Raw genomic sequence first — 22,983 nt, forward strand, 5'->3', positions numbered from 1 at the left:
TGCGGAGGGACCGATGGCAGCGACCCGGCGGGGAGCTGAGCCGCGGGACTCGGCCCGTTAGCAAACCCAGGCGGGGGGAACGTACCAACGGGAAGGAGAGAGAGAGAGAGAGAGAGATACGCGTGTATATATCTCATATATATACAATTGAGAAGTGTTCCCCAGGTGGCCACAAAGCATGGGCTGTGCTCCAAGCATCCACATCTCTGACAGCAGAGTGGTCTATCACAGTAGCAAAGAGTCCGAGGAGTGCCATTCCCCTCACCAGACCAACACCACCATGTCTCAGCAGCAGCAAGGCAACCCCGTCCCGGGATTATTCATTAAATCCTCCAACACATCCACTTATAAAGTGAGGACTAATTCCTCTAAGAAAGACAAGAGGGAGAACAGCCAGAGCATGGAGGCAGAGACCCAGACCAGCAGATCCAGTGTTAAGGTAAAGGGGTGTGGACCACGAGCGCCGTTTCTCCCACTGAAGTCAAACATTGTGGGGCAGCTCATCCTGCTGGAGCTGTCAGCATTTGTTTAAAACTCATCAGCCCCACAAACGGCTCTTGTGCTGTTCTGTGCCATGCTGGGCTCAGCGAGCTGGGAAGTGGATGCTGTGGGTGCCTTGCAGCCACCAGGCCTGGGGCTCACCTCGGTGCTGGGGTGGGCTGCTGGGCAGAGGGGGGCTTCAGGTTGTGCGCCGGGTGCTCTTTACACCAACAACTTGTTGACCTTGTCTGTTGTTGCAAGTAGCGTGTTGTTCTTCTTTTTTTTTTGGGGGGGGGGGTATCTTTTAGTGTGTGTACTTTCCTGTAGGGAGGCAGCATCAGCCCTGTAAGAAATTAGCAGGCACATACTGAAAAAAATTGCATTTCAATTTCGTGGCTCTGTTTTAGAGTGTTCATAGTGCAGTTCTTGCTCATCTGCCTCCATTCCATTGGTGCACCATTGCTTTACGTGTTATACTTCCATTCCTAATGCTGGCGGCTTTGAATATTCCATATTTTCTTGGGGGGAGCTGTCTCTATTTCTCCAAAGTAAATTATTGCAAATGTCAAAGGAAAGTGTAGCACCCCAGGGATGTTGTATAACATGGCTGATCTGCCCTGGGCTGCTGTGATAAGCACTGAGATATGCACGCTGTCAATAGGAGATAGGGGCTGGGGGTGCAGCAGGAGCTCACACAATGTCAAGTGCTTTGCACACACAGAGGGACCAATGATTCGTAGCTTCCTCGGGAATTTTACATGCTCAGGAAGAGTATTGGCCCAAAACAATTTTCGTCTGTGCTGTGGGGGATTTTTTTCAATCGTTTTCCTCCAGATTTACTAAGTTCAGTTCATAGGAGATTTAAAAAAAGCTGTGGGAAATGGGAAGATATAGTGTGAAGTGGGTTAAAGGAGAAATGAACGGTACCTCAGCCAGCACACGAAGGTCGGCCGCGTCAGAGGAACCTCAGGTTTTGTGTAACGCCGTGCAGGAAGCGGAGCGGGACGGCTGTGCTCACACGCGGTGCTCGTGCTTGTATGGCACACTGTGTGGTAGCTCTGCTCACAACCCTGACTGTTGTTTTTCCAGCTTTATTTTTAATCGTGTTTATAACTGCGCCTTACAGAAATTGAGCAACAAAAATATTCTTATATTTTATATTGTGTGATTTTGATTTTGTGCTTGGTTGGAGGGGGGGGGTGGATAAACAACTCCAAGATCTTCTAGAAGCCTGTGCATGGGAAGAGGTCTTAATTGTGTCAGAATTTTGTTGTTTGATTGCAGGCACTTTGTAACAGCCCTTGTTACTTGGTTTAGATAACCCAGCCAGGTGCTGTGTGTGTGATTGGGGCTCCTTGCGCAGGAGCTATTCTGATTTTCATCACTCAGTGGTTTTCTGCCCTTGTCATGGGTCTGAGCACGTTGCTTGGGTTTTGGGAAGTGAGAATGGAATTCTGTTTGTGGTCAGTCAAGTACAAAATCTGATTGAAACATCCCTTCTGTGTGATTTTTTACATGTGCAATCCTACTCTTCAGGGATACAAGGCAGCATGGTACTTCATTCTCTGCTTTTATTGTTAAGTGAGTTTATCACGATCAGATTTATGCATTTACAGTCTCTACTGTGCTGGAGTGTAACCATATATTGCAGAAGTCGTGCTGCAAAGAGCTACATTTGACAGCAGCTTTCACAATACAGTGCTGTTGTTTGAAGCCAGGAGGGTCATAGGGCAGCGGTGGACACTTCTGGAGTTAAAGGAATTTTTGGTTTGAGAAGGAACTGAGAGAATTTGGGTGCTGCTGCATAGAGCACACAGTGTGTTGTGGCACCTGGGGTACCCTCATCCTAACTGCAGATGCTGCATTCCTTTTGTGCCTTGGGGGTCTAATCAGCATTTGTGTGAATGGCCAGTAACCTGCCTGAATGCTATCTCCCCTTGTTTCATGGCACTTTAATTGATTTCTTTCTCACTCTTCTGTTATTATGCTCAAATTAAAGCAAAGGAGAAGTCCTAGATGAGAGCTAAGAACAAAATTTGATCCATGTGTAAATCTCATGTTATCACTTCAGCTGACAACAGCGTGAATTTAAAATAAGTGTAATAGGTAATACAGTGACTTTTATTGCATTGTTTTGGTAGCAATAGTGCACGTGTCAAAAGAAGAAATAACCCACACTGATTGTAAAATGGCCTTACTTATATTGCTCGTTAGCCCCCAGACTTATTCTGGTTTTATGGTTGTGTCTTGTTAAATCTTTGTACTGTTCAGATAGTGGCGGATCATTTGCCAGGGTGTGTAGTGTGAGTGTTGTGTGATTTGCATTGATTTACAACCTGTAGCTAAAAAATTGCCTGCTGTTTTCTAATAAGGAAAAGCCTAAATTTATCCGTAGTAAGCATGCAGTAAACTCCTGAACGCGCCATGCACAGAGATCAATGCTGCAATAGCTGCTCCCCGTGTATATGAATGTGGCAATAGTGTGTGATAAATGGAGAGGCCTTTATAATAAAATGTTTGGTCCTGGTGCCTGCATGTCCCTCTTTAATTAGTAATTTCATATGTGGCTTTCATTTGAAAATTTATGAGCAGCTTGGAAGCGGTGCTATATCTGAATGGTGAACCAGCCGTGAAACCCTTCTCTTAGTTTTCAATGCACAGACTGCACAGCTTGAACTCTGTACTTTTCCCAGTGGAAGATGAGCAAGATTTACACAGTAATAGCACTGTTGCAGAGGAGAGGCTTACTGATTTTTATTTTTTTTTCCAGCTCTAGAAGTCTGAAGATTGTGAGTTGAAAATTGTGACAGCCTTTTTGTATATATCGTTATGATTTGTTTCTTCAGACTGCTGTGGAGCTGAGTTTGTATTAAGGGTGCTTAGCTGTACACAAATCTGCTTAAACACTTTCCAAGTAATAGTCCTGTTAACATATAGTACAGGTAAGGACTGGCACGGTGTAAGGACCTCATGGGCGTGTGTTTAAAACTGGCTTGGGTGTCTGTAAGCCTGTGCTGTCCCAACAACACGTGCCAGTGTCACTTCCACAGTGCACACTGCGATGCATACGGCGCATTTATTTTGCCCCCCATTCTTTTATGTATGTGATTTCCTTCCTCTTCTCTTGTGTAACTCTCCCTGTCATGTATATTTAACTCAGAAGTGCGTATTTGAGTGCAAGGGGATCGGAGAGTAAATCCATACTTCCTTTATTGTAAATTCACAGTTGCTGTAAGCCAGCAGGACTAGATCTGCCATAGCCTTTTGATTGATAAGCTGATGTGGGGCACCCACTTACACCCATGGTGCTACAGCACCAAGTTTTCTTTGTTCAAAACCTGCAAAATTGTGAGTTTTACAGCCACTGCAAAGCAGTGGTTGCATAATTCTGCGTTCGGGAGGACGTATGCTGACTTGTACTTTCAATGCTGAAATGGATCTCACTTTGGCGTTTAGCAACACACTATTTAGTTTGTTAAGCCATCTGTTCTTTTCCTGCCTGTCTGGCGATTCCTTCCCCTTGCACCATATCAGCTCTCCCACCTTTGAAACTCCCACACGCTCAGTCCCTGCTTTCAGCGAGGCCACCCGACCCTCCCAAACCCTCCCTGTTCCCACTGAAGCTGTCCTCAACCATTTCCCCGACAAACCTCCCAGCACTGTCTCCCTCCCACTTCCACTGACGTCAGCCCTCCCGTGCAGAGATCCTTGCTCTGCCGCGAGGATCCTTCCCACGCTGCCCTACGCTGGCTGTGCTCAGCCCCACGACTCCGGGCTCCCAGGCTGACGGTCGTGGTGCTTTTATTTCCAGGCAGGAACCCTTTTCTCCAGGGAATGGGGAGGTCGAATTTGTAAATTATACAAAGTGAACTGATGGAGCGACGTGAACTTTCCATATTCATGCCTGGGTTATTTTTTTATCTTCACCTTTTAATTTCCTGTTGTTTGTAATGTCAACTAGAAAAGAACTGGAAATCACTTGCAGCGTATATCTCACCTCTATGAAAGTAGTCAAAGATGTACTTTTGATTTTTAAACCATTATTACTAGATCTCTCCTGGTCATGCAAACCATCAGCAAAGTGTGCTGCTGGTTTGGGGGCACTTCCCTGTGTGAGTGAGATGAGCCAGTTTAGAGCCTGCGTTTTTGCAGTGCTTACTGTTGGTGGAAGCTCCGCTGAGTCTTCTTTCAGCTATGAATTCTTGCTAGTCACAAAGCACTGCTTTCTCTCTGTCCTTGCTACATTCTTTGCCTGGCTTTGCCAGCTTTAACAGCTTTAAGTTGTCTGCCACCCAAATGTGTTGGTAGATTAAGTATTAAAAACATATTTATTTCTATGGTTCTAGTTATGTCTTGCTGTGTTACACCTTTTGTAGAGCTGACGTGAAAGTGAAGTCCATCCTCGGTGAGAAATTTTCATGTTGGATGTACTTATAAGATGGGCAGAAGAACAAGAGGTGCTGCAATTAGCAGTTCTCCATCCCTTCCCACATTTCCAGTGTTAGACGTGGTGTGAAATGGCACTGCAAGGGACCAGCATAGCCTTAATATTTAATGTGCCAGCCAGGCAACTGAAGTTATTCCACTTTTTGAGCAGCTAGAATGCTGACTGACTTTCAGATAAGTCCTCAAAGAGGAAATACGTATTTAGGGATATGGACAATTGAAGCTCTTATTAGCTTGCTACAAAAAAGTGAAAGAAAAGCAAATCTGATAATGAGCAGCTTGCCCTCAGGGTGAAGCTGTTTCAATGGAAGCTTTGCATAAGTCAGGGTTGTGTTGGGAGACCCTACATGCACCTGCACACCTAGGAGAACAATTTAGTATTGTGTTCTGGTTGGGTTGCGTGTATGGATACAATGTACCACATTGCAAACAGCTTTACCAGCCGTGGCTGGAGTTAAATCCTTGCAGAGATGTTTTCAAGATAGCACCTAAAATGTGATTTTACATCCAAGGTGCAATTTGTGGTGTGAATTGCATTCAGGGCTGTATATGTGAGGCTCATTAATTCACTGGCGTTTCAGTACCAACTTGCTCAGCCCTGTGACATTGTACTCACTGCTGTCAGCCCATCGGGTAGAATAATTAGGTATCTTCATTTAACCATAATTTAAATTGGCATGGGACAAGATGCAAATTGAATAGTTTTAATGTGCATGTCGGGTTGAATAGTTTGATTGCTCAAAGTCAGATTTTAAGCTTTCAAAGGCATGGAGAAAGTGATGTCAAAGTGCCCATTTGTCAAAGGTTTCGGCATCCAGCCGCTTTTACCTTCCTTCTTAAAATCTCTGCTAAGGTCGGAATGCAGTAAACAACATTGACATATGCACTGTGAGACTAAATAGTGCAGGCTCTAATTTGTACGTTCTTCCAGACCACCCTCTTTTACTCTGGGCTGAATTGTTGGCCTCAGATCAAACTCCCAGGCCCTTTTCTCCTCTTCCTCGTAAAATCTGTAAATATGTCTCTGTACGTAATGTAAAAAGCTTCACATCCTATAAAGCAGCGCCCACGTGTGTGGCTTTGTTTCACTGGAAAGGATGAGGGCTGAAACCTACTTTTCTGACATGGAAATGTGTTGAAATGCATTATTGGTTTTACTTTTTTTAGTCAGAATAGAAATGAATCCTTTTGCTAAGTAATGTTGAACAGATTTGAGTTGTGTCTGTTTCTGCATTAGAAATGAGGATTCACTTCTTTTTCCAAAAGCAGAATTAGTTTACACTTTGGAAGTCGCACAGAAAACTTTGAATGTTGTATATACTTGGAAAGATCAAACCTTTTCAAGCAAGAAGTGTTTTTTTTCTCTATGAAACAAACCTGCATAGCTCCACAAGGAGATTTCTGACTACAGCTTTGTGAAAGGAAAAATGGTAGCCTTGAAATCTCCTCGTTGTTAGATCTCCCAGTTTCCTAAGTAAATCCATGCAAAGAAAACACAGAATCATTGGGCTAATATGAAAGAATGACATCCTCTGCTTCCCATTGTTTTTAACTCTGAGTTAGCAGCGACCTTTAGCTTCCTACTGGGATGCAGTGGAAGCTTTGAGGCCCCACATTACTTCAGGTTACACATTTACCATAGTTTTTTGTCTTTAAGCTTGAGGTTCTGTTGTGTCTGATACAAACTGGCCAGACAAATAGCCTCAGTAAGTAAACCTTCTTTACAGAGATGAAGCTTAGAGAGGTGTGTGTATGGCTTACTTAAAGCACAGCAGAAGCCCTGTGATCTGCACTGACCATGATCTTTTTGTATTCTGTGATTTGCTTCATCACACACTTGTGTGCCTCACTTGTGCTGATATCACAGCTGCTTCTCTTCTGATGCTTAGGTGTAGAACTCTCCTTTGTAGCAGTAGTTTGAATCCCAAGTTTTGAAATACGTACGTGTTGTGTGATAGGTAGGTAGGTCAGGATCTGTGTACAGCCTAGCAGGCTGAGTTTGCAGCTGTGTATTTCTTTTTCTTTGGAATACTCTGTTTGCTGTTTCAGTTTTTAAGGTTTTTATTTATTTTATTTTATTTTATTTAAATGAAAGTTTGGTGTGAAATTCCTCAAATGGTTGAGGACAACCACACCTATTACTTTGGTAAGTTGAAGCAGAAGTGACTTTCCCTGCACACTCATTTACTGGCTGATAAAATCACACTGCCCTACTAGCTGTGACTTAGTTATCAATGTCCCAGGAGGAGGATCCAGGGGTCCATAGGTACCAGCATTCAAAGAAGCTCTGCCATGCCAAATATGGATGGTACTGGGACTGCTAGCGAGATATCTGTGCTTTGTTTTTCAAAATAAAAAGGAGAATTATTTTCACATACCAAAGAGGTTTGTTGGTGGGTGAAATTCAGACTGAAATTGCAGTCCTTCAGCCCCATTAAGCTCTGCAGTCTCAAGAGGTGTAGCTGTGGCAGGTCTTGGTCAGCTCTGTTTATCTTCCACTGTTGTAGAAGATAGCTCCCGGTTGGATATGAGATTTGGAAATAAAAATAGTGGCAATAATACTTGCATTAAGGGCAGAGTTGTTTCTGTCATTCCAGAAGGGCGTCGATATAGCTCTGCTAGGCAAGTCCTTGGCTCTACTGAAGCTAATGGAAAAGTTACAGTTTAAGAACAACCGGAATTCGGTCTCTGGTCCATAAATAAAACTTACCTGGATTCTGAAGTGAAACCAGAGTGTGTGCCCTTATGTCTGGGTACCATGTTTTATGATTGCTTAATCTGACACTAATGCAGAAAAGCTACCAATAACAGAAACTATTAACTGCTCAATGATGGGAGGAATAGGATAGAAACAAAATATTTTTTTTCACAGCTTCATATAGCAGTGAGGGCTGTTTTCAAGCAGTAGTGATGTAAAGAACATAAATTGCTATGGTTCCAGGTCACAGCAAGTCTGTGAGTCTACTGCTGATCTTGAGAGTGCTGGCTGTCAAAGTTAAAATGGAATTTCTAGGTGTTCAGAAAGATTTATTTTTCTGTATTTTTGTATCTGTGTTGTTATGTCTGAAGTATGCTGGGATGTGTTGGTTGCCAGGTGTTTTCTGGTTGCAGATGATTGCTCTGGGAACTCTGCTGCAGCCAAGGCTAGAGAAAGATATGGAGCTGGAGGCAGAAGGCTGCTGGCGGTTATCATGTGTCTCTGTGGATGAATTGTTGTATGTTTCTGCTTGCATGCTTGATCTTAATTGTATGTCACAGAGGATCAAGGCCACCATGTACCCAGGAACAGAGGAGCTGCTCTAAGATCAAACCATGTCCATGTAACGCAGTGCTTTGCTCTGCCCACAGTCAGCAGAATGTGCTTTGGAGAAAGATGCAAGATTCTATTTAAAGTTACAAAAATGAGAAGAGTTTCTGATGTTCCTCTTCTGAACTGAGCCTGGACATGCTGATTTACTTCTCCTTTCTAACAATTCTGGCATGTAGTATGGTACTTGTATTTTAATTTATCTCCTTAAGACTTTGTTGCTAAGCTGATAAATGCAATTAAGAATTTGTACTCTTGAGTGGAATTTATAAATGGTGGAATGACTTCCAAAGCCCATTCTGCCATGGCAGTGCATGCTTACCACTGACACGCTGTCAGTGTGGAACATTCATGTATTTGCAAATCTGCAAACACTGTTGCAAGGACCAAGAACAGATGAAAGTGTTTAAAAGAAAGCAAGTGGGTGAACTGTAAGCAAATATGAGTTTGCCTTTTGAAGAGAATCTTCAGGACCAGAGGGGCAAGGTGCTTTTCATGCATAAAGCAGAGTCTCCTGCAGATGGAAAAAAAAAAATAATCTGGGGGTTGCATTGATATTTTAGAGGAATAAAACATTTACAAACTCAGGCAAAGAGGGCTTTGCAAACCCAAACAGCTTTTGTTTTGTTAACAGCTATACTGAGAGGAAGAATAAGTCCTGGGAACTCAGAATCAATGCTTTCATTGATTGCCCTGCAATTTTTAATTTGCTTATTGTTTGTTTTCTTTTTGCGTTTTGCTGTGAAAGTGATCAGCTCTCTGCAGAATTTCAGACAAAAGGGCCGTTCTGCATACGCTGTCTCTCAGCTGTGTTATCATATGTCCTCAGTGCTGGAAAACTGAGGACAAGACTGGATTGTTCCTTGCCGTTTCATGTCATGCTGTGACATCTGTCATGACAACAGTCGAGTCAAGTTCAGAGGTAGTGTTGTCGGTTGCAGCCCCTCCTCCAAAGAGCAGCTCAATAACCTTTACACAGTACCCTGCCTCTGGCACTGGGGCTGGATAGCAAGAGCCAGTTTCTAGGCGATTAGGAAGGTTTTGAGATCCTTGATAATGATGATAAAAACTCTTGAAATTAATGCAGCTGCTCAGGGAGGAAGCTGATCTACTCCACTTACACTGGGCTTTGCTGGGAGACAGTGCTTGCTTCTGAAGGACAGGTTGTTGAATCTGGGTAGGCATCTTGGTTCCTGGAGCTAAATTATGATGAATCAGATAATCATATTTTACTGAAAAACAGAGTTTTGCTGTCAGTGTTTATATGTTACAGTGTTTGAATTTTTTTTTTTTAATCAGTGCAAAACCTCAAAGTTAGAGTGGGAAAGGGACCAAGCTGTGCTGGTGGTTGATGTAAGGATCAAACAGCTCTTCTGATCCCACACGTAGCCCGAGTCAGCGTGAGCAGTGAGGTTCATAGCTGGGCTGTCAAAAGAGAGTGCTGAAAATACTATCTCTTGTTTTGCCAATTAAACTGAAAGGAGCTTATTATTGGAGATTAAACAGCACTGAAGTTTTCTCCTAACTGAATCTTGTTTTTTCTGATTCCTAAAGAGCTCTTACAAGGCTCTCCTGTGCCCTTTGGGTAATACAAACTCTCTTCTGCTAAGGCTGTAGGACTTAGGCTGCAATGAGTCCATGTGGTCTCTTGCCCTTTCTTCCTGCAAAGAAGAGCCATCATTCCTCTCGGGAAACTTGACACTTCTGGTCAGTGGCCCCTTGCATTTTTTCCAGCTGGCTGGCATTCTAGGTGACTGATCACACAGAAGTACCCAGTTGCATCCACTTGTTCAGAATTCCCCATGCCAATGCTATTCCATTTCAGGATAAACGTACCAAGGAAGTGTGTTCTGTTGATTGTATCTGAAAACAGAGCTGTGCTTCCCTGGCTGTGGACAAACACCTTGACTACTTTAGGTTCTTCCTTCTCTGTAGCTCTATACCAATAAGAGTAACTATGCATGTGAGATATTACCTGTGGATCTTTAAATGCTTGACTCCTATTAGCTTCATGCCATTTTGTGAGGGTCACAAGGAGCTCTAAAGTATCTCTGGCCTTTTTTTCAACCCCTCTCCTTTTGCAGAGAGGTGGATGTGGGTGAAGGACTTGGCCTTTTTCATCAACTGAGAGGTCCCAGGCTAGCAGGTGGAATCCCTAGTGGAGGGATCTCCACAGGTTGCTCTGAAATAGTTTAGTGATTTGAATGTAAACCAACAAAACAAATCATAGAGCAAGAAAAGCGTGACAGAGGATTGACAGGGTGAGAAAGGGCTTATGGCTGTCAGCACTGCACCTCTGCTGTTGCTGGGTGCTGAAAAAGGTCCTGATATCCTTCAGAGTCTGAATCATGTTTGGGAAACCTTGACCTCTGACAGAGGAATAAGCTGAGGCCAGTGCTAATGGTTTGTTTAAACACAAGTTCTTAAACTCTGATTAATTGATTGCTGTAACTCTGTTTGGTTACTACGGATATTTTTGTCCTATAACAGATGTCAGCAGACTGTCTGGAGGAATATGTGCATACAAGATGTTTGCCAGTTAGTTTGCAGTTGGTTTAAGTAGAAAGCAAAAGCCTAAATTCATATATCCTTAGGTCTTGTTTTTGAAACTAGTTTGGACAGAGCATTTAGCGTCTGTTAACCTGGTTAAGGTGCAGGAAAGGTAGTGACACATCCTTAAGTGCTTTGTTCAAAGCCATGAACAACAGCAAGGAAGTAGTTTTAGGGTATACAGAGCAGCCTTTTCCTGATGCCCTCTGAGGTTTTCTGCCTTCATCTGGGTAGGATGGACCTCTGGGACCATGACTATCACATCAGTGCACCCATCTGCAGCACACAGGGCTGAAAGCTCGGATCTTTGCAGGGTTTCCTCAGGAGGATCTTCTTCCTCTTTCCAAATCATACGTGTCTTTCTAAAGGTCAGGCTATCTTAAGAAACCATTGCAGACTGTTCTCAAGTGATTATGCATCTTAATTCTCTAAAAACAGAAATAAAATGATGTAGCTCCTAGACATGCTGGGATGATCGGGGGGCTTTCTTAAGATGCTTTCTTAAATAGTGCTCTCTCTCATCATATGAGCTTTTAATTTCTCCATTCAGAAAAGTATGCAGCACTTCACAACTGCGCATAGCTGGGCACTTTCAAAGCCTGCTTCTTCAGACAAAATATATGAAAGATGACTGTTAACTAAACTTGGCTTAATTAAGTTGACAGTTTCACAGCTCCTTTGAACAGCTCATTAACTGCAGGCTGCAGTGTCTTTGCAGCCAAAGCTCCACAATACATCATACGGTGAACCTGCTGACAGAAGGGTACAACTTCCAACACAGGCTTTAAGAGATCAGATTTATTACTGCAGTCCTGCTTCTTCTAAAACCAGTTAAGGCCTCCATTAACAGCTGCTACAATATAGTCCCAATTTAGTCTCCATGGTAGCTGATAGAACAGCTGCTGAGGTAACGCAGACTAAGCTTACTGACTTCAGTTTAGCTCGCTGGGTCTCTTCAGCTTGGCTTTGGAGCAAGAGTTCATACTGTTTCAAAGAAGTCTGCGAACCTCTGCTGCCCATGATCCTGTGCTGAAAGATGCTATTGTGAGTTATGGAGCAAGTATCTAGGGTTTTGCCTCTTGTGTTAATATTGCAATGGTCTGTTCTTACCACTTGTGATTTCTTACTGACACGGCTAGGGTAAAGCCCTACAAAATTGCAGCAATTCTGATACTAATGTGCTTGTGACTGTGTGGTTTATGCCACTTAAGAGTAGAAATAAAGTGGTATAACTTCTTCCACAATAGAAAATTTCCTAGTATTTTTTGACATTCTTGACATTGCTGATTTAGGCAAAGTCTTAGTACAACTAGGACTGAACAGAGAATGTTACCTAGCCTGAAAATGTCTGTTGAAGGAACTGGATTTTTAGTATTTGGTTACAGATACACTGATAGTGGCAGAAAAAAAAGAAAAAAAAAGAAAAAAAAAAATGGCCATGCTGTTAAATTCTAATGTGGGTATTTGCAAACCTTTGGTAAGAAAAGGCATTTTTTGGTCAGCAAAGCTGTGTATGCTAGACCAGGCAGCAGAACAAACACAGCGGAGCAGTCCTTGAATCAGGACAAATAAGTGATTGTTAATGGCCTTTGTCCTCTGTTGCTGTTTTTGTGCCTTTTAGTGTAGGACATTTTGCTCACTTACTGTGAGACTCTTCATTCTGCAACTTCAGGTTATTACGGAGAAGTTGAACTCTCAGTTATTTAATTGCACTGTTTAGTAGCCAATAGACTACTAAATTATCTCGTGAAACTGTCCTAGATTTGTGTTGAAGTATGAAACAAATGGTTATTGCACAGAAGATACCAATTTACCAGGTATGATTTGATGGCAATTTGATAGTAATGCAAAAAAGCAACCTGTGGTCCAAACATTGTGAAGCCACAGCTGCTTCTGCAGAAGAGCAACTCTGCTGCTGTTTGACCGTGTTACTGTAGCATCTGCAGCAGTCTGCAGTTTTTCTTTAATTTGTTCAGCTCTACATAGCAGAGGTTCCTTCCTACAACCCCTTCTACAACACACAGTTTTTAAAAATCATCCTGCTTCCTATTACCATTCTGTTCTACCTTTGGCTGCCATTTTTATGTTTCTATAATTTCTTTTTCACAAACAATACACCTCATCTCACTGGCAGTATCAACATCAGCTTCTCTTTCTTAGTACATTACTTTTTTTTAAGAGAAGATGCTTTAGTTGGGTTAAGATCTTTAAGGAAGGTTTGGCTTCTTCCCATCCATTGGCTACACTAACACTATCCTAGAAGTTGTATAGTCTCTTATTTTGTTGTTGTTGACAAAGAAGAATAGCTGATAAACAGATCTCTCCCTGAAATTCTGTATTTTGTGCACAAAGTATACCGTTAATCATTTGCACCAAGGTCAATAGCCCCTGAAATGCTATTATTTATAAATCAGTCTGATATTAGAGGAGTATTTTCATAGCTGTGTAAGTGAAATCAAAACTTCAGCTAAAAGGCAGTAAACTTATTTCTGATTTGCCATACAATAAAAATGTTATTTTTCATCAATTTTCAAAATTGTGGTGCTTTTCTGTGCTTAAAATACTTTCCTTGCTGACATTTTAAATTGTAGGTATGTTTTTGTGTTGTTTAACCAAAATTAGTAACCGTGTTGTGGGATAAAATAGTTTTTTTTCTTCTTTTTATAGCACAAAACATAAATAATTAGCTGATATGTAAATTACTTGATTATAGTTTGCAGGTATGAATTTTACTTATTTGAATATGAAGAGAGACTGTCATAAATGACATTAAGCCTGGACTTGTAGTTTTGTATGATTCAGCTGGTGCTGACACATTTCGTAATACAGATTAGACAGTTTCCCTCTATTTTTATAACCACATCACTTCAGATATTAGCCCAGAAAGGAGAATAGTTACAGAAATAGTTGTGATCAAACTGAACTCTGTTCTGAAATGGAAAATGGTGATTATATGCTGGTGTCTGGGAGCTCTCTGTGGCCAAGTGACGATGGCTCACACCCTTTCCCATGTCAGACTGTAGATTGGAGATAATTACTGACTTTCCCAGACATTTCTTTCCTTGCTGGGAAATTGGTGTAGGCTTTTTTTTTTTTTCCCCTTCCTAGTGATCTTGAAAGGCCTTCCCTAAGTATTGAGCTCAAGCTAGTTTTGTGGCAGTTTTCTTTCTGGCACCAAGTGGGAGAAAGAGTTACTTCTCCTCCAGTCACTCCCCATGACTACCATCTTTACTAGTTGTTATTTTTATTTTTTTCCTCCAAAGGTAATTAAGTGCTATTTCATATCTTTCAAAACCTTCAGTGTTTCCTGTTCTTTTTTGCACTTGCCAAGATGGTGGCCATTCCAGAGGTGACTGGAAGTGCTTCATGAGTGCCTTCTGTCTTACAGAGCTATGTCCAGTATCTCCTTCTGCAGTCTGTTTTTGGGCTGCCAAGTGTTTCTCTTTGGTTTCCTGAAAATGGTGTCAATAGAATGAGGGAAGCCTGGCTGTCATCCTGATTGCACCAAGATGAGGAGGAATTTCACATAAGTGGGACTATGCAAAGAAATAGAGTTGTGAGACAAAGTCTCTTGCTTCTGTCTTTGTATCCATACAGAGCTCTACAAGCTGATACTTGAAGCTTGTAGAGTTAACTGGAAGGCTGTTCATACAGTCATGCTCATAGAATCATTGAGTTGGAAGGGACATTTAAAAGTAACCAAGTCCAGAGCCCATCCAGCCTGACCTTGCATGCCTCCAAGGATGGGACATCCACTACCTCTCTGGGCAGCCTGTTCTAGTACTTCACTATCCTTATAAAAACAAAACAAAACTTTTTTAATGATGTTATTAGATGGTTTCAGCTCTTTTTGTTTTCGTTTTTTATTTTCTTTTTCCTGTCAGGGATGACCTCTGAGTGATGACCTCCAGTTTTCGGTAGTGCCCATAACTGATAACTTTTGGTGCCATATTAGAGCTCCAGCGTGCGTGCAGTGTAGAGCACAGGTGAATGAACCCTGCTGGCTTGGAAAACGGAGCGCTGAACAAAATGTTCTAGCCGATTTGAAGTCAGCTAGGTGTCAGTGGCAGGAGTGGTCATAATTGTCATTAATATGATGTACAGCCAAGAACAGAAGTGACAGAAAATATTTAATAAAAGAAATTAATTTAGGTGATTTTGTAATGTTGCCATAACAAGCTCTGTGAAGTTAGGCTTAGCACAAAGCCCTGGTAGTGTGCATTGGTACGGAAATGTATTTAGGCAGGAGATAGGTTTGCGTATTATAAGGAAGCTCTTTATTGAGTCAGCAGTCATTTCTTTTACAATTCATAATCTGCCAGTTCTGTCCATGGAAAATAATCCTAAAATTTAATTATTGTGCCTATTTTATTCTTTGTTCTTTACATTTTCTTTGCCTTTTTTAAACTCCTTTCCAAAATGCCTCACCGCCTATAAACATTAGGCTGTTACATTTTCGAAGCTCATGACAACATTGTTCTGTAGATGTGCATTTGCTGGCTTTTGTGGGGTAAACACCCTCCAAGCAGAAACTAAGCAAGCTCAAGCTCAATCTCTGTGGCACACTAAGTCCTCATGTGCCCTGGGATCAGGAGTCCCTGGTCTGTTTTCATGTCACTCACATGATGTTGTTTCGCACTTGGCGTACAGTATTGGGTCAGCACTTCCTTGCTTTTTGAGAATGCTTCTCTTTTTAGAAAAAAAAGAAAGCAATTGCTTGATTCTAACTGCCCTTTGTATAACAACAGCTTTTTAGGGCTAATAAGTGAGCATTTCTAAACTTTTCAGCTCCTTTCCAGGCAAAAGCTAGCAGCATACAATTAGAAATTACTCAGCAGTAAAAAGAAACACAGCAACAGCAAATAAAGCACAGGACAACAAATAGTGTTTCTTGGGAAAGGCCTTCATTATTTTCGGAGATTGATTCCTCTTTAAAAATCCATTAGGCTGATCACAGTGTGTCTTGGCAGAAATTTTTGGGATATAGAAGGATATTTTACTCAGTGACTTGTAGGTTTGCATTGCTCAGGCAAGAAGATAAGATGATCAAATAGAAAAATGTTAACTTTGAATGATGTCTGATGGTCAGTCAAGGCTATTTTATAACTTGTCTGCTTCATGATAGATAAGCAACTGCAGTGCAAGGACTACACGCATTTATTAGTTTAAAAATTCTCCTTTAGCTTTGTCTAAATCGTGGGCGCTTTTTTTTTTTCCTATGACTGAAACTGTGGTAACCTCTCCTGTCCTCAAGGCGTAATCAGTGTGCTACTTGAGGGGAAAAAAAACAAAAACGAAGGTAGGAAATGTTTTTATAAGATCTGAAAACTGTTTCCAACTTCAATACTTTGAGTGTACCTAGGCATTAGTAGGTCTGCTGACTCTTATTTCCCACAGTATTCTCCTGGAGAAGCCAGCAGTTCATGGCTTGGACAGGTGTGATCTTTGCTGGGTAAAGAACTGCCTGGAGGGCGGGGCCCAGAGAGTGGTGGTAGATACAGTTAAATCCAGCTGACATCTGGTCATGAGTGGTGTTCCCCATGGGGTATTGGCACTGATCTGGTTTAATATCTTTATTGATGATCTGGGCGAGGAGATTGAATGCATCCTCAGTAGTTAGCAGTGCTGATCTACCAGAGGGTAGGAGAGCACTACAGAGGGATCTGAACAAGCTCGATTAAAGGACTGAGGCAGCTTATGAGAGGTTCAACACAAGTGTTGAGTCCTACACATTGGTTACAATAACCCTATGCAATACTATAGGCTTAGGACAGAGTGGCTGAAGAGCTGAGTATGGCAAAGTCACTTTAAAACAAAATCAAAAACTGGAGTATTAGTCAACAGCTGGCAGAACATGAGCCAGCAGCGTTCTCAGATGGCCAAGAGGGCCTATGAGCAGGAGGTGGTCATCGCTCTACTTGGCACTGGCGAGACTGCACCTCAAGTACTGGGTTCAGTTCTGAGCCCCTCACTACAAGAAAGACATTGAGGCCCTAGAGGATGTCCATTGAAGGGCAAAAAAGCTGTGGAGGGTCTGGAGCACAAGTCATATGGAAAGTGGCTGAGGAAACTGAGATGGTTTAGGCTGGAGAAGTGGAGGCTTGGGGTGACTTCATCACTAGAATTGCCAGAAAGGAGATTGTGGTGAGGTGAGGGTTGGCATTTTCTCCTGGGTAACAGCGACAGGATGAGAGGTAATGGCCTTAAGTTGCACTAGGGGAGGTTCAGGTTGGATATTAGGAGTATTTTCTTCTCAGAAAGAGTGATAATACATTGGAACAGGCTGCCCAAGGGCAGCGGTGGAGTCACAATTCCCTGGAGTTATTCAAGAAAAGAGTGGATGTGGCGCTGAGGGACGTGGTTAGTGGCCATGATGGCAATGGGTTGGTGGTTGGACTAGATGATCTTAAAGGTCTTTTGCAGCCTTAATGATCCTATGATTTCAGGTATCATTGCTACTGTTCAGAAATATCTGGCTGTATGTGTAAGTTTGGTGTGTTCTGTTCAGTTGAGTAAATTCTGTTCTGTATGTGAGTTGTTGGGGAGGACAGAGAGGAGGGGGCTATGCTGCTTTGAGGAAAACTGGTTTAGGAAAGAAAACAAGTTGTGGAACTAATATAGCTGTAGTGCCATTGTATTTATTTTAATGTGGAGTAGCATGCAGCTTATGAAGAGATCTTTATAATTGTTTTTGATAACCAGTCCGAAAAAAGTGGAAGGAATTAGCACTAACAAGAAACCTCCATTTAAAATGTAGACTAACAGAGATAGGGATCATCTTTTCCTGTATGTTTGTAGGGCTGTCGTACAGTTCAGTGCTTGTATAACACAAATGTACAAATGAAGTAAAAAAAAAAAAAAAAATCAAGAACTGAATTCTCTGTTCATTCACTTTCTACAGTGACGTGCTTCTCTTAAGACTTAAACTCATTTGCGCATGAGGAGAGAGCAAGAGTTGCATGTTGAATTAGAAATAGTTTAGTTTAGAAATAGATGGTTTGTTCTTCTGCTGGCATAATTAATGACAGTCGCAGTTTTTAGTGTTTCAGTTAAGTATTTTAAAAGAGAGAATTGGCATTAAAGTTATCAGACTGCAGTTATCAACTCGAGGTTAAAAAATAATTTTATAATATCCAAAAGAGCATATTGCTCATTTCTGTATGCATGGCTGTTTTTATAATCAAATGTAATTTTAATCCCTGATGTCTTAATGTTAAAAAAAAAGAAAAAAAAAAAAGAAAGGAAAAAGGAAGATGAAAGACAAGATAATCTACGCTTGCCTGTTTTGTTTTCTGCATCTGATTTTGCAACTGCAATCTTCAGTAAATGGCGTTGCTCTCCCTGTGGTTGCCCAACTGACGTCAGTGGTGGCACCGCAGGGGGGGGGACAGCAGTGGAGCCCTCCCATGGAAGGACACATGATGCTGAGGGCAGCTGGAGGCCTGCCAGGCAGCTTTGCACTCTCTCATAGAAAATGATTTTCTTAACCTGTTGCGTTAAGCCTGAGAGAAATGAACGGGTCTACCAGAATAAAGTATATTCTGATATTTGAAACCAAAATATTTTTGGTGGTTGCTGAATTGAGTATCTCTCAAGAAGCATGATATACTAGATACAATGCTCTGACTGCTATTCCTGCAGAACCAAAACCAGGGGGCAGTTAACCTCAACCCTAAACACCAGGCTTTGCAATGCTGCTATCCGGTGTTGGATGCAACAATCCCTTGTGCTTCTCTGGGGCTCAGCTGGCCCCAGCACGGGCTGGGAGCCCCAGCACGGTGACTCCAGGGTAGCCCCAGTGGCTGAAGTGATAGGTCTAGTAGTTAGGAAATAAACAGTAGTTACAAAGTGATTAAAGTCCTTGGGGTTTCTTTAGTAAGATCTTGGACTGTAAGTGAAGTACAGGAATCACCTGAAATAGGTCTTGATATTAAGATAAGCAAAAGTATGGTCTAAGCTGAAACTTGAGCTTCTTGGAACAATTTCTTTCTTTCCTGCCTGAAAGAGCTATGTCAAGGTGTGCTCTGAGAAGGCAGTCCCTGATGTCTGGCTGAGGTGCCAGCAGGCCTCCTGCAGCGGAGCACTGACCTCAGAACGGCCCAGTGCCCTGGGGAGAAATGGTATTTATTTAGCTTTCACATGATCAAATTGGGATTAAGTTGGATATGTAAAAGGCTGTCCTGTACCTCATGCTCTCAGCTTAGACATTAAGTAGCTGTTTCCCAGGATGTAGAATGAAATGCTAACACTGACCAAAGCACCTTGTTCTTTTGTTTCCAGGGAAGCAAGATCCAGGTGTGGAGAGTGTTGTTCTTGGGAGCTGCTTTGTATAGCTTCATCCTTCCTCAGCTGAACCAGTAAAGAAATCTGAGGGTAACTAAAGGGCAGAGGTAGAGCAATAATATGTAGAGGAACATGGCTCCCCAGGGAGGTGGTTGAGTCACCATCCCTGGATGTGTTTAAAATTCATTTGGATGTGGTGCTCAGGGACATGATTTAGCAGTGGGTTGTTAGAGTTAGGGTAGTTTGGTAAGGTTGTGGTTGGATTTGATGATCTTTAAGGTCCTTTCCAACATGAGCAATTCGATGATTCTGTGATTCTATGAAATGACCAGGCCATCCTGGGTAATGGAAATTGGAGAACTGTGAAAATGTGGGGACTTGTTGGTGCAACATGCTGTGGGAATAGAAGTGCACCATTTCCAGTACTTGAGGGAGGTAAGTTGGAGCTAGCTTTGATATTCGCTGCCCTGAGTCTTGCTACGTAGATCTCCTCACAAGAAGTTGAGGAGATTGCACCTTGAATGAGATGTTGGCAGGAGCCCAGAGCCCTTTCTGTTCGGTGCAGCCTGGCCAAGGGCTCTGTGACCATGGCATGGGATTGTCCCTGGCAGCATGGGAGGAGGCACGGCCCCTGCACTTCCTGCCAGGAGCTCACTGAATCCCAATGGCTGGGGAGTACAGTGTGCTGGAATCCTGTCAGCAGGCCTGTGAGAGTCTTTTCTATGTTTCACCTTGTGAAGAAGGGAAAAATTATCTCATGTGCTGGGCAGTGGCAGTCTGGGGTGTACCAGGGCAGGCTTAGATTTTTCAGAAAGTTGCATCTCTTTTCTTCCTCACCTCTTATCTCTTTGATTGCTCTCATATAACTTTGGCACGCCTCAGTGCCTGCAGTGTGTGTACAAATGGTGAACACAGGCTGACAGAAAGCAAGGAGGGCGGGCGGCTGTCCCGCGGTGGAATTGTTTCCAGAAGTGACTCTGTAAAAATGACAGCAGGAGGTTCTTACACTTGTTCTCTCAATCACTTTCAGATAAAACTTTGCTTGGTTTACAAGTCACAAGGTGATTTTTCTAACAGCCAGTATTTCAAGCTCTCACATTTGGGTTTGACAATCAAGCTGTTTTCTGTCTGAATCTTACTTCATTGCCAGTAATAAAAATTCCAGCTCACTCAGCCATGGTAATATTGGTTTTGCAGAGCTAACAGTAGTAAAAGCTTGTTTTTGTCAGCAAAGTTAGCAAGATTAAGTCTCAAAGAAATGTCACCAAGACAACGGATGTATAGGAAAGTGCTTTGTTTTGTTGGTGACTTACCTTGGACCAAACTCTACTGAAAGGACTAAGAGCTTGTTTCACCAGCACTGGGTTTTGCTCATTGCCTCACCTAGGCAAAGGAAAGAAGATCTCCGTTCAGGAGTGTTGAGGTTTATGCAACTTGCTCTGTCTTACTGACTACTGCAACATAATTATTCCTGGATTTAGGATACACTTCCTCTCTTTCCTTGGTTTTATTGCCAGTATTTGAATCTTGGAAAAAATTAAATCATATGTTATCATCAAGCAGAATTTTTTTTTCACGTGGAATTTTGAAAACTCTAATTAATTGCTGATGGGATCCATTCCTCTTATTTGTCCTCTGTTTCCTATTATTTCCTTACTTCACTGGTGTCTTGCAATTTCTGTTATTAATCTGTTATTTAATTCTGTTATTTAATCCTTCGTAGAGTTGACAACTTCATTTTGAAAAAGAAAGAAATGAAACCTTAGAAGAAAATGCCAAATATATCTGCTTAATTGTCATCTGTTTACTCTGCAGTCTGATGGCAGAACTGTCTTCCCAGCCTCCTGCTGATTGTCATTTTCTTGCTGTCACAAAGATTATCAACTTACAAATGCTTCTGTGAAGTCGGAATGTTATTTCACAGTCTTGTGCTCATTAGTCCTATTAGCAAGTATCCTGTTATCTTCTTTCCTTTCACCCTTAGCTTTCAGATGTGAACATGACAAATATTTTATAGGACCATGAAGTCAAAATTTACAGTTTGGGGCAGTGTCTTTTGAAGATAGAGAAAAACCATCTCAGTTGAGGAAATGTTGCTGCAGAAAAGGGATGTGGTCCCCACTTTGATACTGCCTCGATCTTCTGTTCAGAGGAGTTGTGGCTAGGTTTTTCCAGCTGCTGTCAGAGATGTCTCTTGGCTGTTTAGTTGCAGCACTTGCTTGTGGTGCTGCAGAAGGTATGGGAATTGAGTATGCCAGCCTAGGTAAGAGCAAAGCTTGTGCAGTCTGTCTTGTATATTCTACAAAATACATTGACAACATTGAAATCTGTGGTATCCTTATTGAGAAAACAAAGAACTTCCAAAATGTAGCTCCGATTTTGGTGGACCTGCTGCTTGGTCACTTGTAGCATAGTCCCGTGAGTATCTTATGGAAAATGGGTGATGTCTTGGTTTGCTTTTCCTGACTGATTTGTTTCCCATTTAACCAAATGCAAAGGGACTTTTCTAACAACTAAATCACAGAATATCCCAAGTTGGAACGGATTTGATCATATAGTCCAACTCCTGGCTCCATACATGATCACCCAAACTTCAAACCCTATGTCTGAGAGCACTGTCCAAATGCTCCTTGAACTCTGCACACTTGGGGACATGCCCACTCCCTGGGAAACCTGTTTCAGTGCCTGAATGTAATGTGCCTTGTGCTGGAATATATGGAGAGCAGGTAGAAGATCGAGATGTGTGGGGGAAAAAAATCGGATGCTGCTGATTTGGGTGGGAGCAAGATTGTGTCTTGCTACATAGATGGCTCTGCATTTTTGCAGTCTCCTCAGAAACCAATGAAGGCTCCACTGGTGGGGCATGTTTCAGTGGCTCTCAGGTATTTGTTGTGTGCAGTGCCTGAACTCTTCAGAGTCAAACCTTGTTAGATAGACACCCACGTCTTGTTTTGGAGTCAGTGTACTCATTAATTAGAAATTCACGTGAGCGTTGAACTGCTCCCAGCAGATTATTTCTGCTGTTGTTTTTCTTCTGCTCTGCCTTCTTCCCAATACATTCGTTCTGCTAAGAACCTGTGTCACCTCCTGCTGGAATTTATGTCCTACCTCCACAGACTGCTTGAGGACCACATCTGGTGGGCAGCACTGCTCACAGTGAGGAGCCCCATGCTGGGCCCGTGTTGGAGTTGCTTCCCAGCTGCCGGCTGCAAGGTCCGGCCTGTCCCTCCCCATTTGGGGCAGAAAGCATCATTCGGAGGTTATTTTGCCTATGAAGTTTGTACTGGGGAGGTTGTCAGTCCTTGCTGTTGATTCTAAGCCCTGAGGAGATCAATAGCAAACACAGGAACATAAACAAAACCAAATTAGATGCTGCCAGTTTGAGGTTTCCCCCTCTGTGGGGCCCTTGTGGTTCATGGGCTCAAGCTGTGAATCAAGGCAACTGTGTTGCCACAGTGATCTCTTAACCAATGGCAAGTGTTTAGTTCCTTGGGTTCAGCATGGCAATTTCATTAAGTTCAGCACAGGAACGTGATTTACTGTGATCTTTTTGGCACCACTCGTTTTTCTTGCGGAGTTATCAACTCAAAGGCTCCAGTGTCCAGGTTCTGTGGGAGGTTTGGGTCTTTTTCTTTCTCTTCCTTGCACCAAATGTGTTTGTGTGCCAGGTGTAAAGTTTTGGGGTGGCTAGTGTGATTTTTCTCTTGAGAAGCTTATAGAAAACAGATTTTGTGCTGATCAGTCTTCCTTTTATAGCTTCTGTTGGTTACACGCAGAGCCCCTTTCAGTTTATATTTGCCCCCTTCCTCACAGCGAAGATTATTTCTTTCTTCCGCCTTTGTTCCCTAATCTGTTTGTTTGTTCCTATATATTTCTGCCATAGTTTAACCAAAGCTGGGAGTTCAGTGCAGCTTTGT

The 22,983-nt window shown here is 42.3% G+C and overlaps 1 protein-coding gene across 2 annotated transcripts in view; it reads left to right on the top strand.

Annotated features, from left to right (window-relative positions):
* PDE8A (phosphodiesterase 8A) overlaps nucleotides 1-22,983 on the top strand; it is a 134,633-nt gene that overhangs the window by 24,405 nt on the left and 87,245 nt on the right. Inside the window, exon 1 of one of the 2 annotated variants that reach the window (XM_019619469.2) lies at nucleotides 7-439. The exons of the other annotated variant lie outside the window; for it this stretch is intronic. Within the exon in view, the coding sequence (XP_019475014.1) occupies nucleotides 179-439 (261 nt within the window). The 5' untranslated portion in view covers nucleotides 7-178. Of the gene's footprint in view, nucleotides 1-6; nucleotides 440-22,983 lie in introns of those variants that run through there. 2 annotated transcript variants of the gene reach the window in all.

The sequence above is a fragment of the Meleagris gallopavo genome, chromosome 12 (assembly GCF_000146605.3).
Source record: "Meleagris gallopavo isolate NT-WF06-2002-E0010 breed Aviagen turkey brand Nicholas breeding stock chromosome 12, Turkey_5.1, whole genome shotgun sequence".
Lineage (NCBI taxonomy): Eukaryota > Metazoa > Chordata > Aves > Galliformes > Phasianidae > Meleagris > Meleagris gallopavo.